Source organism: Artemia sp. Qi Xiang Cuo, chromosome 19 (assembly GCF_049724085.1).
Source record: "Artemia sp. Qi Xiang Cuo chromosome 19, ASM4972408v1, whole genome shotgun sequence".
Classification (NCBI taxonomy): Eukaryota; Metazoa; Arthropoda; class Branchiopoda; order Anostraca; family Artemiidae; genus Artemia; species Artemia sp. Qi Xiang Cuo.
In genome coordinates, this window is record NC_142812.1 from 61,624,985 (window position 1) to 61,639,000 (window position 14,016).

The 14,016-nt window shown below is 35.6% G+C and overlaps 1 protein-coding gene across 1 annotated transcript in view; it reads left to right on the forward strand.

Moving 5' to 3' along the window:
- Positions 1-14,016, forward strand: part of IntS4 (integrator complex subunit 4) — a 101,720-nt gene that overhangs the window by 72,740 nt on the left and 14,964 nt on the right. The window contains exons 11-12 of the mRNA XM_089104772.1: positions 1,352-1,485; positions 8,032-8,253. Coding sequence (XP_088960898.1) covers positions 1,352-1,485; positions 8,032-8,253 — 356 coding nt within the window. The remainder of the gene's footprint in view (positions 1-1,351; positions 1,486-8,031; positions 8,254-14,016) is intronic.

The following is a 14,016-nucleotide window of genomic DNA, read 5'->3' on the forward strand; positions in this document are numbered from 1 at the left end:
ATAACAAATAACGCTTACACATAACAAGTAGAAACATTGGTAGAAAATTAGCAAAAAAGCTTAAACAAATAAAACATAACGCTCTAACAAATAGCGCTTAAACGTAAAAAGAAGAAATGTTGATAGAAAATTGGCAAAAAAAGCTTAAACAAATAACACATAACGCTACAACAAATAAAATTGAAACATAAAAAGAAGAAACGTTGGTATAAAATTGGCAAAAAGCTTAAATAAATAACATATAATGCTATAACAAATAACGCTTAAACATAAAAAGAAGAAATTTTGGTGGAAAATTGGCAAAAAAGCCTATACAAATAACACATGACGCTCTAACAAATAGCGCTTAAACAAAAAAGAAGAAAAATTAATAGAGAGAAAATTGGCAGCAAAAACGCTCTAACAAATAGCGCTACATAAAAGAAGAAACGTTGATAGAAAATTGGGAAAAAGGCTTAAACAAATAACGCATAACGCTCTAACAAATAGCGCTTAAACATAAAAAGAAGAAAAGTTGGTAGAAAATTGGCAAGAAAAACTTAAACAAATAACACACAACGCTTAAACATAAAAAGAAGAAATGTTGGTAGAACATTGGTAAAAAAAAGGCTTAAAGAAATAACACATAAGGCTATAACAAATAGCGCTTAAAGATAAAAAGAAGAAATGCTGGTAGAAAATTGGCAAAAAAAGCTTTAACAAATAACACCAAACAGCTTAAGACGCTTTAGCTTTCTTATGAATCAACGAATGACCTTTTCTCTGGGATTCAACAAATAGACCGTGTTGGAATTTTTACGGACGAAAATTTTTGTCAAAATTTCATTTTTTTTTTTTTTTGACGGTTCGATGTGGCACTGACCAGAATATAGTTTACTCAAAAAAGTTTCTAATTTTAACACACCTAATTAAAAATGGTAGGAAAATTTTGGGTTTCAGATATGACTAGACCCGAGATGAGTCCGGGGGGCAAAAGTATTTTGTGTTAATCTCTTTGGTACTTTAAAAGTGGCATTCACGTGTATGTATGACTAGTCTTCCGTGCGTAAGCATGTATCTAGCCAGGCGTTCTTGTTCAGGTATTAAAATTACTGCTGTATCTTGATGTTAACGCAGCTTTACTGTTGCTGATTCACTGTTGATAGTATTCTAAGGTTTTTGGTTATAATCAAACAAGAGACCAGTTTGCTGGGCTCTTACACAATTGCAGCTAAAGCTAAGGGGTTCTATTTTAGCTTTTGCTTATCTGAGTAACCCCATATCTCAAAATTTGTGTTTCTGGACTTAATCTATGTTAATACTACCCCTCCAGATGTTAGTTACTTTAATTATATTTGTAAACGAATTTCAGATATATGTGCTTTGATATTGGTTTTCAACGCGGCACAACATAATGAAAAAATACTGGAGATGCTGGAAGATCATCAGCAGCGTCATTATTCTTATTTGAGGGATACATTACCGCAATTGGTTCCATCTTTACCGGTAGGTTTTATGTATCAGGTTGTGCATTAATGCAAAAAGGGAATTGAGCATATTCCGCCTTACCAAGTCCAAAAAGTGAATCTCATTGTTGTTTCAGGTTTCTCTGTTTTCCTATCTGATTAGAAGCGCGAGTGCTGTTCGTGTAGTGTTGATAAATTTCAATGTGTAGCCCTGAATTATTAGTACTATGATCGTTACAGTGGAATCAAAAGTTATATCAAATAGCTGCTGCTAATTCTTTCTTTTGGGTAATGATTTTGAGATTATTTCTAGCATAAAATACGACTTTAAATTTAAAGCTGAATCTAAACAATGCTTTTTTAAATGTTTTAAATGCTTCTTATTCTAGATTTTTCAAAAACCTTTCGCCAAATAATCAACGTAAAAAGTAGGGAATATTTTTTCTCAGTTCTACTCAGTCCAAGTCTACTGAGCTATGGTTTAAACCACTGGCAAAGGAAGGGAAAAGAAACGGTCGGAAAAGGTCTCAATCCGGAGGGAGTTGAAAGGACTATCCATGGGGCGTTGATATCCTTCATGAAGGAATAGAGATGCTCTTCGGCTCCCGCTACCCTTAGAATTTAAAGTGTGATCTATAGTTTATTTCTTATTCCGTACAGTGGCGTATTTTTCGTTTTCTTCCGAGTTCTGAAACTTTTGCTTATTAAGTACCTCACCTACAGTGAGGTATACCTAAGGTACCGCCCTGGAGATTTGAAATCAGATAAATTCTAGCGAAACTGCATATTATCCGTCTGTCAAGGTTCTATAAACAGCCTTCAGTGTCCTAAGACGCTTCCAAGCTTTTTATACACGTTATTGACCTTTATTTTAACTCCTTCAATGATTTTACTATGTATTATTAAACCACTCTGTTTAAATGGTTTTTTTTTAGTATTGACACAACTATAATTTCGAGCGTTAAGTTCGGTTAAATAAGATTTCCCAGATATTTATTTGCAAGCTTGACGTAAGCGGCAAGACCAAAGTTTACGGTGTAAAAACTCCTTAAATAATATGGTCCCTTCAACAATAATTGTTGAAGGAACGTATAATATGAAATAAAAACAAATTCGGTCTTTGTTATTTCCTTAGAGTTTCAATTTACCAGGAAGGCTTTTACAAAAAAAAAAACCCTAAAAATCCGACAAATTAAATCATGCCGGAAAACCACGTTCTATTGCTTACGTATTTTGCTAACATCATCGTTTGATTCGAAGTTTTGAGCTTAAGAACAATAAGCTGGGGCTCAATTTTCACTTAAATATCTGCTTTGAAACTTTATTTCCTGAGATACGATTTTTCAAGATAGGGAGAAGTCCCTGATCGGCAATTTATCCTAAATTCAAATCAAGATCTCTAGACATAATACTCCTTTTAAACAGCCTAGTCATCTAGTTTAGTGGTGTTTTTGGTAAGTTTGATAAGTACTAAACACTTTTAAGTAAGTTATTAGGTAAGTACTGTCTTAGGTCTGAGGCATATCCGTTTTCAGACAAACTTTCTAATTTCTTTGCCGAAAATCGTGAAACTGGAAGAATTGAAGCAAAAGACAAGAAGCTGCTTTTCTCTTCCAAAAGAAAAAAATTTCATGTAACCGCAAATTAACTGCTTCTTTCGGTAATATTTTCTTACTGAACTCACTTTTTTTAAATAGAGTAGTCTTTTAATATTTGCACTTTTTAAATATTTAACCGATAATAGTCTAATATTTAATTCTTATTTAGTTTAGTTTTTATTATTTAATTTATTTAATTATTTAATTTATTATTTAATTTAGTTTTTTTATTATTTAAGTACTTTAATATCTGTAAGTAATTTAATTTGTTATTCAAATTTTATTTAGTTTAGTATTTAAGCGAAAGTGGAAGGAGTTTATGGAACCGCAAGTTAACAGTTTCTTAGGGTAAAGTTGTCTTCTGGACTCACTTTCTTAAATGATTAAGGTTTGTTTCCCATGCAAGTTTCGGCTTTTCTTTTTCTTTTTTTTTGGGGGGGGGGGACAGCGCACTGTCTTCATGTTTTAACAAAGGAAGACAATTTCGATATCATTCAAGAGCTGAGGATTAGCTTTGACCATCTGTCGAATTGCATCTTTAAAATTTCCTTTAGAATTTTTCATTTTTCTTTCTTTTTTTAATAAAGAAAAATATGCTGAAAAGATTTTTCAAAAGTTTGAGATGTGTCCATTCACCCAGCCAAATTCTGATATTGTTCATAATTCTTCCTAGGGAATAATCTAAACTTGCTTAAAGAACAAGATAACAATTAGAGCCTTTCAGAATTGGGTGAGTGGGTGGGCTTGTTGTGTGGGTGGTCAGTAGGGGAGAATAGAGCCAGGTATGTTTTTAGTGCACCCGAGTTATGAGCTTGCATGTCTTTTTTTGTGTAAAATGTTCCGTTCTATACGAGTCTTCAAAATAAGTTATCTGTAATATCTTGTGGGTGACTGAGGAGTTCGATTTTAAACTTTTAAGGTTTCTTGGGGGAGGGTGTGCAAATAGAGCTTGCGTTTTGACTGGGAAGGATGGAGCAGAGGTAAATCAAAAGCAATTTTGTCCTTCCAGGCTATCTAAATAAAATATCTGCAATATTCTAGGAATTGATAGGGGATGGAGTTGAAACTCTCAGGGAGCGTGGGGGGGGGGATCTGCTTTACAGTTAGAGTGCAAAAGAAATTTTGTCTTTCCAGACTATCTGAATAAAATATCTGCAATATTGTAGGAATTGATAGGGAATGGAGTTGAAACTCTCAGGGAGCGTGGGGGGATCTGCTTGACAGTTAGAGGGCTTGTAGACAGGGCCAAGGAAACCTCTATGGCAACAAAAAATTTAGGAAACAAATCTGGTTGTATTGCTTCGTGAGACCTTAATTTTATTGATTTTTTTCTTTTAAATCAGCAGAACGGAAGCATATTATGAATAACCTTACGTGCCTTTTCCTAGATAAACTAATAGTGACAACAAGAAGAACATAAAAACATTATTTTAATGAAATGTATTAAGGTATATTTGTTGGTGTATAATGGTGTATTAGGGTATAATTCAAAGCGCAAATTATCAAAGCGCATAGTATAAAATCTCCATCCCTAAGCATCTGAAGTTTTATAATAAAAATAAAAAAGATGTCACTTGCTGGCTAAAGGGTGATGAAACGGAGATGAGCAACACTAGTGGGGACTTTAAAATCTATTGACGTATGCTTTACCTTTTTTGCCTTTATTTCAAGATATTGTGACTGATCAAACGTTTGGACTGAATATGCTTGATTATGCTTAAAATTTGAATTGCAAACTTTGGAAATATTCCCAAAATTAACCATAGTCATTCAAAAGCAAACATAAATTAGTTTTAAAAGTTGTCAAAAACGAAAGTATCAAATATCATTAAAACCTAAAAATGAGCAGAAATAAAGCCAAATGATATGTCAAGCTCAAAACGAACAGCAATGACTGTTCCCAGCAGAAATTAAAGTGACAAAACCCAACCCATCAGAATCCAAACCCAGTAGATTTTGGATTAAATATTGAGTTGATTTTGGGCTGCTGTTTTGGGTTAAACAGCAAAACCCAAACCCTGGAGGAATTGAAGCGAGTTAAATTACTCTTATTAAATTTTAACATAACAGAAGCTACTATGGTGAATAAATGAACAAACATAACTCAACCTGACATATCAAGTCAATTGAAAAGGGACAGAAATTGCTACAGATTAGAGTTGGACTAGACTGACCGCCACCTGCACGCCTCTAAATTTTAGTTTGGTACAAAATGCAAAATGGAAGTCTGTTCAATGATCTTTTCTGTCCAATTGAGTAGAATGAATATTGCTGGAAATGCTCACTTCGAATGTCGTCTTCCAGATTCCCAATTATACCTTTAGTTTTAGTTAGAAATATCACATATTTTAGAATTCAAGTCTAGATTATTTAGATTATGAAATAATTTAATAATTTAAATTATATTTTTAACTTCATGCATATTAACAGGCCGAATTGGAATCCGGCAAGCCTGTATTTGGTTAAGGTTTATCATAGGGCATATCAGATTAATAATAATAATAACAATTTATTTTTGGCCCAATATACAGAAAATGAAGTGGAGTAACACAAGAAAAGAAAAAAAAACACAAAAATACATTTAACAACAACACAATAAATAAATATTACACTCAATGCGCTGTTGCTACCCGGATAAGTGGGTGGTTAAAACCCAAAGTAGCATAAATGTTCTCTTGAAGACGGCTACTTTGTCTGACAAAACAATCTACAATATCCGGAGCGCCAAAAATCCGCATCATCTTTCCATTACTTTATCTGCAAGGCAGATACAGTAAAAACTTGCAATATCTGAAATACATAATTCTAATATCGCTAATATCCCCAGGTTGAAACAGGATGTGAAGGCCAGCTGGGAACAAAACCGCATGGTCACAAAAGCTCGAGTACAATTTAGCCAATACCTTTCTGTTATATCTTCCCCTGTTGTGGACAATTTTCGCGTACCCCAGTTTCAGCTTCTCTTTAATATCACTCAATGCCCGGAAACGAAATAATGTAAGTGATTTGCAAATATTGATCTCAAGCCATTGGAAAGATTCAACACTTTTTACAGAAAATACGCCGCAATAAAGCGGCGTTGCTGAAGATTTTGAATTAAACAATAAATATTCGCATTTATGCTTAATCCGATTTCCCCATACAGCCGCGATACTAGTAGCACAGACTTCGTTAAAGTAAACTTTGACCTGCTAACAAGCAGAAGATCATCCGCATATGCAATATAGGAGACGTTTTACAGCCTTGAAGAGTAAGAAAGCGATATCGTAAGAAGAACTTTCAATAAACAAGCTTTAAAAATATGAGGTGAAAGCACACCGCCCTGACGGACCCCAGATCTAACTGGGATTTTGCCAAAGGCCCGGGAACCCTGCCTCAACTGAATAAATAAATTCTGGTACCAAAACCGAAGTACACAAATAACTGAACTATTCACGCCCAAACGTGCCAGAGAAAACCATGCCTGAGAGAAACAAACCGTATCGAAAGCTTTAGATAGGTCTAACGCACAAAAGTGAACTTCCGTTTTTAAACGATGTGCTTCTTGTAACACTGTTGCAAGTATACGGTGGGCATACGCGACTTAAAACCGAACTGATTTGCGTCATAATCCACCTTATCTTGAATAAATGGGAGCAATACATACTCAAATAGTTTGCTTGAATTACACGCTACAGTGATTGGGTGGTAGGATCCACAATCGAGTGGATCCTTCCCTCACTTCAGGACAGAGGTAACAGTACCACAAAGGAAAGAATCAGGCACTAGTGAGCTACTAACACACATCTGAAAAAGTAGTTGCAAATGATCAATCAACTCGGGAGAATCAACTTTTAAATATTCAACACAAATTCCATCCAAATCAAACAACTCAGATTTTAGTCTTTTAATACTTTTCACAACAGACTCAGCACTAATAGGGATAATATCTTTCTGGCGTAGTCTAAGTGGAATGACTGAATCAAGTAGTTCACAAAACCCGGAATGGACTGCACAATTTACTGTACTGAAAATTGTCGAGTAATGACTAACCCATGAATCACCAGGAATTAAACTCGACGAAACAGTCGGGTTTAGTTTACTAGAATTCACCACTTCACTCCATTGCCGAAGACTTTTCGGAAATTCCTTACCCTTATATCGGACGCTTCGCAAGTAAGATTTGAATTCAGATGTAGTTTGTCTTTTAAATTAAATACATGACCCGAAGTGGGGTGGCCACACGCATTTCATATCCGAAGCCACATTTTTGCCCGATTTTTAACAATTTTTAACTGAGGGTCCTCTTTCCATAAAGAACTTAAAAAAAGGAAATATATTATTAGATTTTAAAGTCAATAGTCTTTCGAAATGTAAAAGTTTCTGCATCCTTAAAAGCAAGTTACAGCCTGAATCAAATATTTCACAAGGAACCTAACATTTTGATACTTTCACAATTTCCGTATGACTTGTAGCTGAAAGGAAAACAAAAAATATAACGTGAAGCTGGACGGTAAGTGTTGAGGCGGTGGAAGCTTTCCACGAAGTTATCTAAGCTCTGAATTAAAATGTTCATTGTAACAAACTGTGCGTATACAGTAACCCTTTTCAATAGAAACTGAAAATTTGAAAACCAAATCTTAATTACAAAGCATGCACTAATAGAATTTATTTGTATGCTGATTCTATATATTCCAAATTTGACAATTTTAAATATGCTTTCTAAAAGTTAGTAGCAGAAAAAAAATTGCACAGTCTTAGCAAAATGGGGAATATGCGCCCCGAAAAGAGAAGCGATCTTCATGGAAATTACACCATCAAATTCAGTATTTCAAGAACTCAGAGGTCTCAAGTTCCTACATGTAAAAACAGGATTTTATTTTTCTAGAAAGTTGGTGACGGAGTGTAACTATTTTTTTTTTATTATTATTTTTCCAGGGGTAATATTTCTTTTTAATTAATGTATACTATTGTGAAAGATCAATTGTGAAATATTGTGGAATTCCCAGGTCAAGGGTAGAAGAGAAGAAGTAGCATCGGCCATACCGGTTTCAACTCAGTCGCCTGTTTTTATTGCCAATGTGTTGAAAAGAGTAAGCCAAACCCACGATACAAGGTCCCTTCACACTTTTGCTGATGATTTGAGAAAAGTTGCCAAACTGGATTCTGCGTATTCAAGCAGAGGGGAATGGCTAGCTATTGTTATCGACATTGAAGTGCAAATTAGGAAGGTATGGTATCCAAATTGTGCTATTTCTCTGATTTGTGCAAATAATCCGTCGAATTACGTCAAAGTTCGTGCAGTAAGAGCTTATACAAACATTTCTGCATAGAAAGGCTAGTAGCCACGGTTTTTGTACCTGTTTAGTGCGAAAACATTTGCAGCCAAAACTGAGTTCAATGCTCATTAATTCATTAACTTCTTTAGTCTTCCAAAGGACTAATTACAGGAAATAAATTCATTTCTTTATAGCTAGTTTTGTGTAATTTATTGTTATTCCTTTTCTCTCTATGATCTAAGTACGTTGTACGACCTAACGATGTCCGTCGTAACAATTTCAAACGGCACACCGAACGCACGCCTTAACAAATTTCAGTCAAAACTAAAAAAAAACTGTAAGCAATATATACTACATTGTATCGGATTTACGACGCTCATTGACTACTAAGGTCCTTGCGTCAGCCCTGCCGTGTGTTGCTACAGTTAAGTTCAAACTCCCGGTCCCGTATTACCAAGCTGAAATCAATCCATTGCGCCGCTCCAGTTAAGTTCAAACTCCCGGTCCCGTGTTACCAAGCTGAAATCAAATCCATTGTGCCACCACAGGACCTCTACCGTGTAGACATATTAACAATATAGAATATACATTCGTCATAACTATTTTAAACGATGACGAACGTATTTCCCAATGGCATGGCTTTGGGTATTTTTGGGTTCCTTTTTTTTGCACTACCATCCGAACACGTTGGAGCTAGAGGATAGATACAATTTATGACGATATGATATTTAAACAGTATATTATAACCTGACGATAGAATAGATACAAAATAAACAGTAACGTAAATGATGTAACGGAAGTCGATGTCAAATCAGGTAAAATAACATAAATGATATAACGTTAATTGATGTAAAATCACGTAAAATACTTAAAATGATATTAAGTGAATGATCTAGCATAAACAAAAGATACATCGGTATTACGTATTTCATAGAAACTATGGAAGAGCTAGTTTGGTTTCTGTAAAAAAAGAAAAAAAAAAACATTATTTACCCTTGTTAGACGTAATAACAATTGTTATTACGATCTTCAATTGTCAACCCTGGTTGAATTACTCAAAACAAGTCTATTAGAGTTTTATCAGGTACACAGTAGCCTATAAAGATGTAGCAGTAAGTTTACCGCAAGTACTTTCTGGCTCTTCCTTCTCGGTGCGAACAAACAGCTCCTCCCACTTATTCTTGCATTAGCGCGTACAAACAACTCCTCTCGTTTGATCTGCCATCAGCGGTCCAATTACCCTGGAACACGTATTTTGGCAGAAACTTTCTCAAATTGCCTTTGAAACCAACTTGAGACTTCGAAACCTATTTTTAATTCCTAAAAACATCTAATAATACATTGCACTACTAATTACCGATTTTCATGTATGTATTGGAATAAATTAATTTAAAATTAGTTTCTTCAAAATTAGTTTTCCAACGTTGAAGCCAAGGTTCGCTTTCAAGAGAAATCTGACTTGTCTACCCGTGAAAAGATCTAATGTCGCTTATGTTTATACGTTCGCTGGAGCACTCGCATCTCGGTTCGGGTTTTTATAATGGCTGAGATAGGGAAAGATCATACTGCCTATAATTTATATACTGTGATCAGGTATAACAGAGAGAGAATCGGTTTGTGAAGTTTATAAGGATCTTAGGATATTGCTGGCGGCGGGTCTTCGTCATTTTTATAGCGTATATTAGTAGAAATGTGTATGTATGATGTGAAAATGCTGCCCAAGTGTTTTTGTGGTTTGTTTTATAGCCGATGGAATATACATAACTACAATACTAGGGGTAGGAATGATTATTATACTTCACCTATAGGGATTTCCAGGTCCACGTTTTCTTTTATTAAAATTATGGTATAAAAATTAGGGTATAAAATTATGGAATAATTTGGAAAATGATATAGTGAAGATAGAAAATGTAAGTGATTAGAAGGGAAAATTGAAAGAAAAATTATTAAGTAAGAATGAATTTTAGTGTGGTTTGTTTTGGAGGAGATTTGATTTAAATTAAGATGAAATTGCTTGTTGATTGGTGAGTGCGACCCAACAGCATGGACATGGTATGTAGTTGCTGCCCCTGTAGTATTATTATTATTTGTTATTTTTTCCTTTGTTTTTCTTCTTTTTTTTCTTATTATTATAGTGAATTTCATTGATGTTATACGAATATGCTTTTTGATACCTGATTCACTCCAGGTCAACCGTTTGATTTTGGATGAATCATACTGATTTTCGTATGCAAATTGTTGTTAAAGTTAAGGGGATTTTTGATACCATAAAGAATCAGCCTGTTTCGTCTATTATAAACTCTTTCAGTTTGTGTGGCCAGGCTATTCAGAATTGATTCGGCGATCTTGCCATAACCTGTAGAGCTTTGATTAGCGATCCGAATAAAGGGCAGAAAGCTAAAAGCCGACATTTACTTTCCCTGAAATGTTAGAAAAACCTTGTAACTTCTCTTGTTGTGTGCTGGAAATAGATATATTTAGTTTTAGAGAAACTTATACCATTAGAAAGTCTAAATCTTGTTTGTTCGATCAAACGGAGCAGAATTTTCTTTTCAAAATTCAGGAAAGGGTTGTCTTGGCCCTAAAAATGTTCTAGTATACCTGCTAGGAAAATGCCCAAAATCACCACCAAAGAAAAGTTGTTTTATAAATTTGAAAACTCTTCGAATCTTCTTTGGTGCAGCCCGCTTTGATTGAAAAGTGTGCCGACAGAATTCCACTGTCTTTTCAATCAAATTTCATAATCAAATCACAAATTCTCAATTTGTTTCAATCTTTCAATGAAAAGTAGTCCCCTGGGAGAATTCGCTAATGGACCCTTTGCCTTTGAGACAGTCAGTCAACGTTGAAGCTCGCAAAATGATGTCAAAAGTATCGAATCCTCTTAAATAAGTATATCAATTATGAAGTAAGGAGGCCATGGATAAAGTGGAGGCCATGGATAAAATTGCCGGGGATCTGGAAGATGCAGCTAGACGGCATAATAGTAAAATATTGTACTGGCACGTTAACAAACTGAGAGGGAGTAGTCAATCCGGACTTGTCCCAGGTAAAGATAGGAACGGGGTCGCAATTAGCGATAAGGAAAAAACTAAAGAGGGATGGGCCGAACATTTTGAGAACTTGATTAACCAAGATAGAGATGCAGGAAAAAATATAGAGAAAAATGAAAAAGTTTGTGATACCTTGGATGTGAAGGAAGATTTGTTTTGTGAGGAGGAAATAGCAACAGTACTAAACAGATTAAAGAATAATAAGGCTCCAGGTGCTGATAAGGTGGTAAATGAGTTTCTTAGATATGGTGGCGCTGAGGTTAGAAATAAGTTATTATGAATATGATTTTTGAAAAAGGGGAAGGACCTAACGATTTTAGAAAAACCTTAATTAAGCCACTTTATAAAAAAGGTGATAAAAGTGAGTGTGGTAATTATTGAGGCATAAGTCTGGTTTATGTAGGTAGTAAATTGCTTAGTAATATGATACTTTTTAGACTGAGAGATGCCGTAGACAAAGTTTTAAGAGAAGAGCAGTGTGGTTTTAGAAAAGGTAGAGGATGCGTCGACCAAATTTTCACTCTTAGGCTAATAATTGAGTCGTGCCTGAGTTTTCAAAAACTATTGGTCCTCAGGTTTATAGATTACGAGCAAACGTTCGATTCTGTTGATAGAAGAGCTTTAGTAAAGGTTTTATCCTTGTATGGTATACCAGACAAATACATTAAGGTGATTAGTGCTATGTACGAGAATAACACTGCTGCGGTAAAGGTAGGGAATGAGGTTAGCAGCTGGTTATGTATTCAATCAGGCGTTAAGCAGGGCCGTGTTTTATCCCTTTTTATAGAGATTATTTTGATGGACTTTATTTTAAGGAACCAAGGAAAGGGAATGGGAGACGTCGGAATCAAATAGGAAGTAAAAAATCTCCTGGACTAAGATTATGCTGAGGATTTAAGTATCCTAGATGAAAGTGTGAGCAAAATGAATGAAGTTTTAGAGGTTTTGCAAGTTCAGGGCGCTAGTATTTGTTGCAAAATTAATGTTAGGAATACCAAGTCACTAAGGCTAGGAACAAGTGAAGATGAAAAGGTGACGTTGGGTAATGAAAGGATTGATCAGGTGGGCAGCTTCACTTACCTTGGTAGTATTATTAGTAAAGATGGTGAGAGCAGTGAAGATGTTAAAAATAGAATAGCCAAGGCTCAGGGTATTGTTTCACAGTTATAAAAAGTCTGAAAGAATAGGAAGATAAGTCTGCAAACCAAAATTTGAATATTAGAAGCCACAGTGCTGACAGTGATCAAATATGGCTCTAAAGCAAGGGCACTCCGAAAAGCGGATGAAGATTTGGTAGAGGTTTTCTAGAGACATTGCTTACGAATCGCTCTGGGTACCCGGCTGACTGACCGTATTTCAAACCATAGGCTGTACGAAATGTGTGGTTCAATACCGCTCTCTAGGGCTATAATGAAAGAAAGGTTGAGGTGGTTAGGGCACGTTGTGCGGATGAAGGATGACAGATTGCCGAAGATTGTTCTTTTCGGCCAACCATCTAGGGCTAAACGGAAAGCAGGTCGTCCCCGTCTGGGGTGGGAGGACGTCATAAAGAAAGATTTAAAGGAAATGGGAACTTCATGGGCGGGTGTAAAAAGGGAGGCTTTGAATAGATTGGGGTGGAGGAGGATCGTGCGTAGCTGTGTTGGCCTCAGGCGGCTTGGTGCTGCGGTGAGTTATTAGTAGTAGTAGTAGTAATACACCATATCAATGCATCATAACAAAATATGGCACAGAGGAGTGAAGTTCAAATTCAAATTCATTTAATTCAAAAACAAGACATAGCTCTCGTGGGCAAAGCCCAAATATGATGTCTCTTAGTTATAATTAGCAAAATAAATTTGTTTTTTTAAACTTCGTCAAAATAAATAAACTAAAGGATAAAAACACTTGAGATTGAGAATAAAATCGTCAGGATAAAATAAACTAAACAATAAAAACACTAGAGATCATTGTAATATTTCACAAAGCTTGGCACAAAGCTTTTACCGTCGCGAAGGGTGTCACAGTGGACTGGGGTTAGTTTCGGAAGTTTCTCAGCCACGCCCCTGGGGGGACGAGATCTTATAGGGACAAAAGGTGGGGGAAGGAATTATCGGTAGATGAGATGTTGAAGGGGGGAGTAGCCAAACCTTTGGCATAATTTTTCTCGGCGGGAAGAAAGGGATTCAAGTTTAAACATTCCTTTTTGCTTTTATTCGATGCAGAGCCAGTTAAGGGTAAATTTCTGGGAGCACCCGAAAGAGATACATCGGGTTCTCATCGGCACTTTTCAAAATAAATTAGCCAAACCTGTAGACCCGTTCAATTCATAGAATAGAATTTAATATATACCATAGAATTTAACATATTGTCGAATTCTCTATGAGAAAGGTAAACATGAACCTTTAAATGAATTTCTGATCGTTAATATTACTACTCCTACTAACAACTCACCGAAGTACCAAGGGGACTGGGGCCAACACAGCTACACACGCTCCTCCTGTATCCGCAGAGTGCCGCCACGCTTGACACAGTCCCCAAGACGCTTAGCACACTTCCGCCACATTTGGTACGTGTCACCTGGCATACATGCTTTCTGAGAGTGGACAACTCAACGGTTTTTCTAACAAACCTTAAGACCGACCTAGTATAGGTTTGACGAATGTGACGTAATGATAGTACG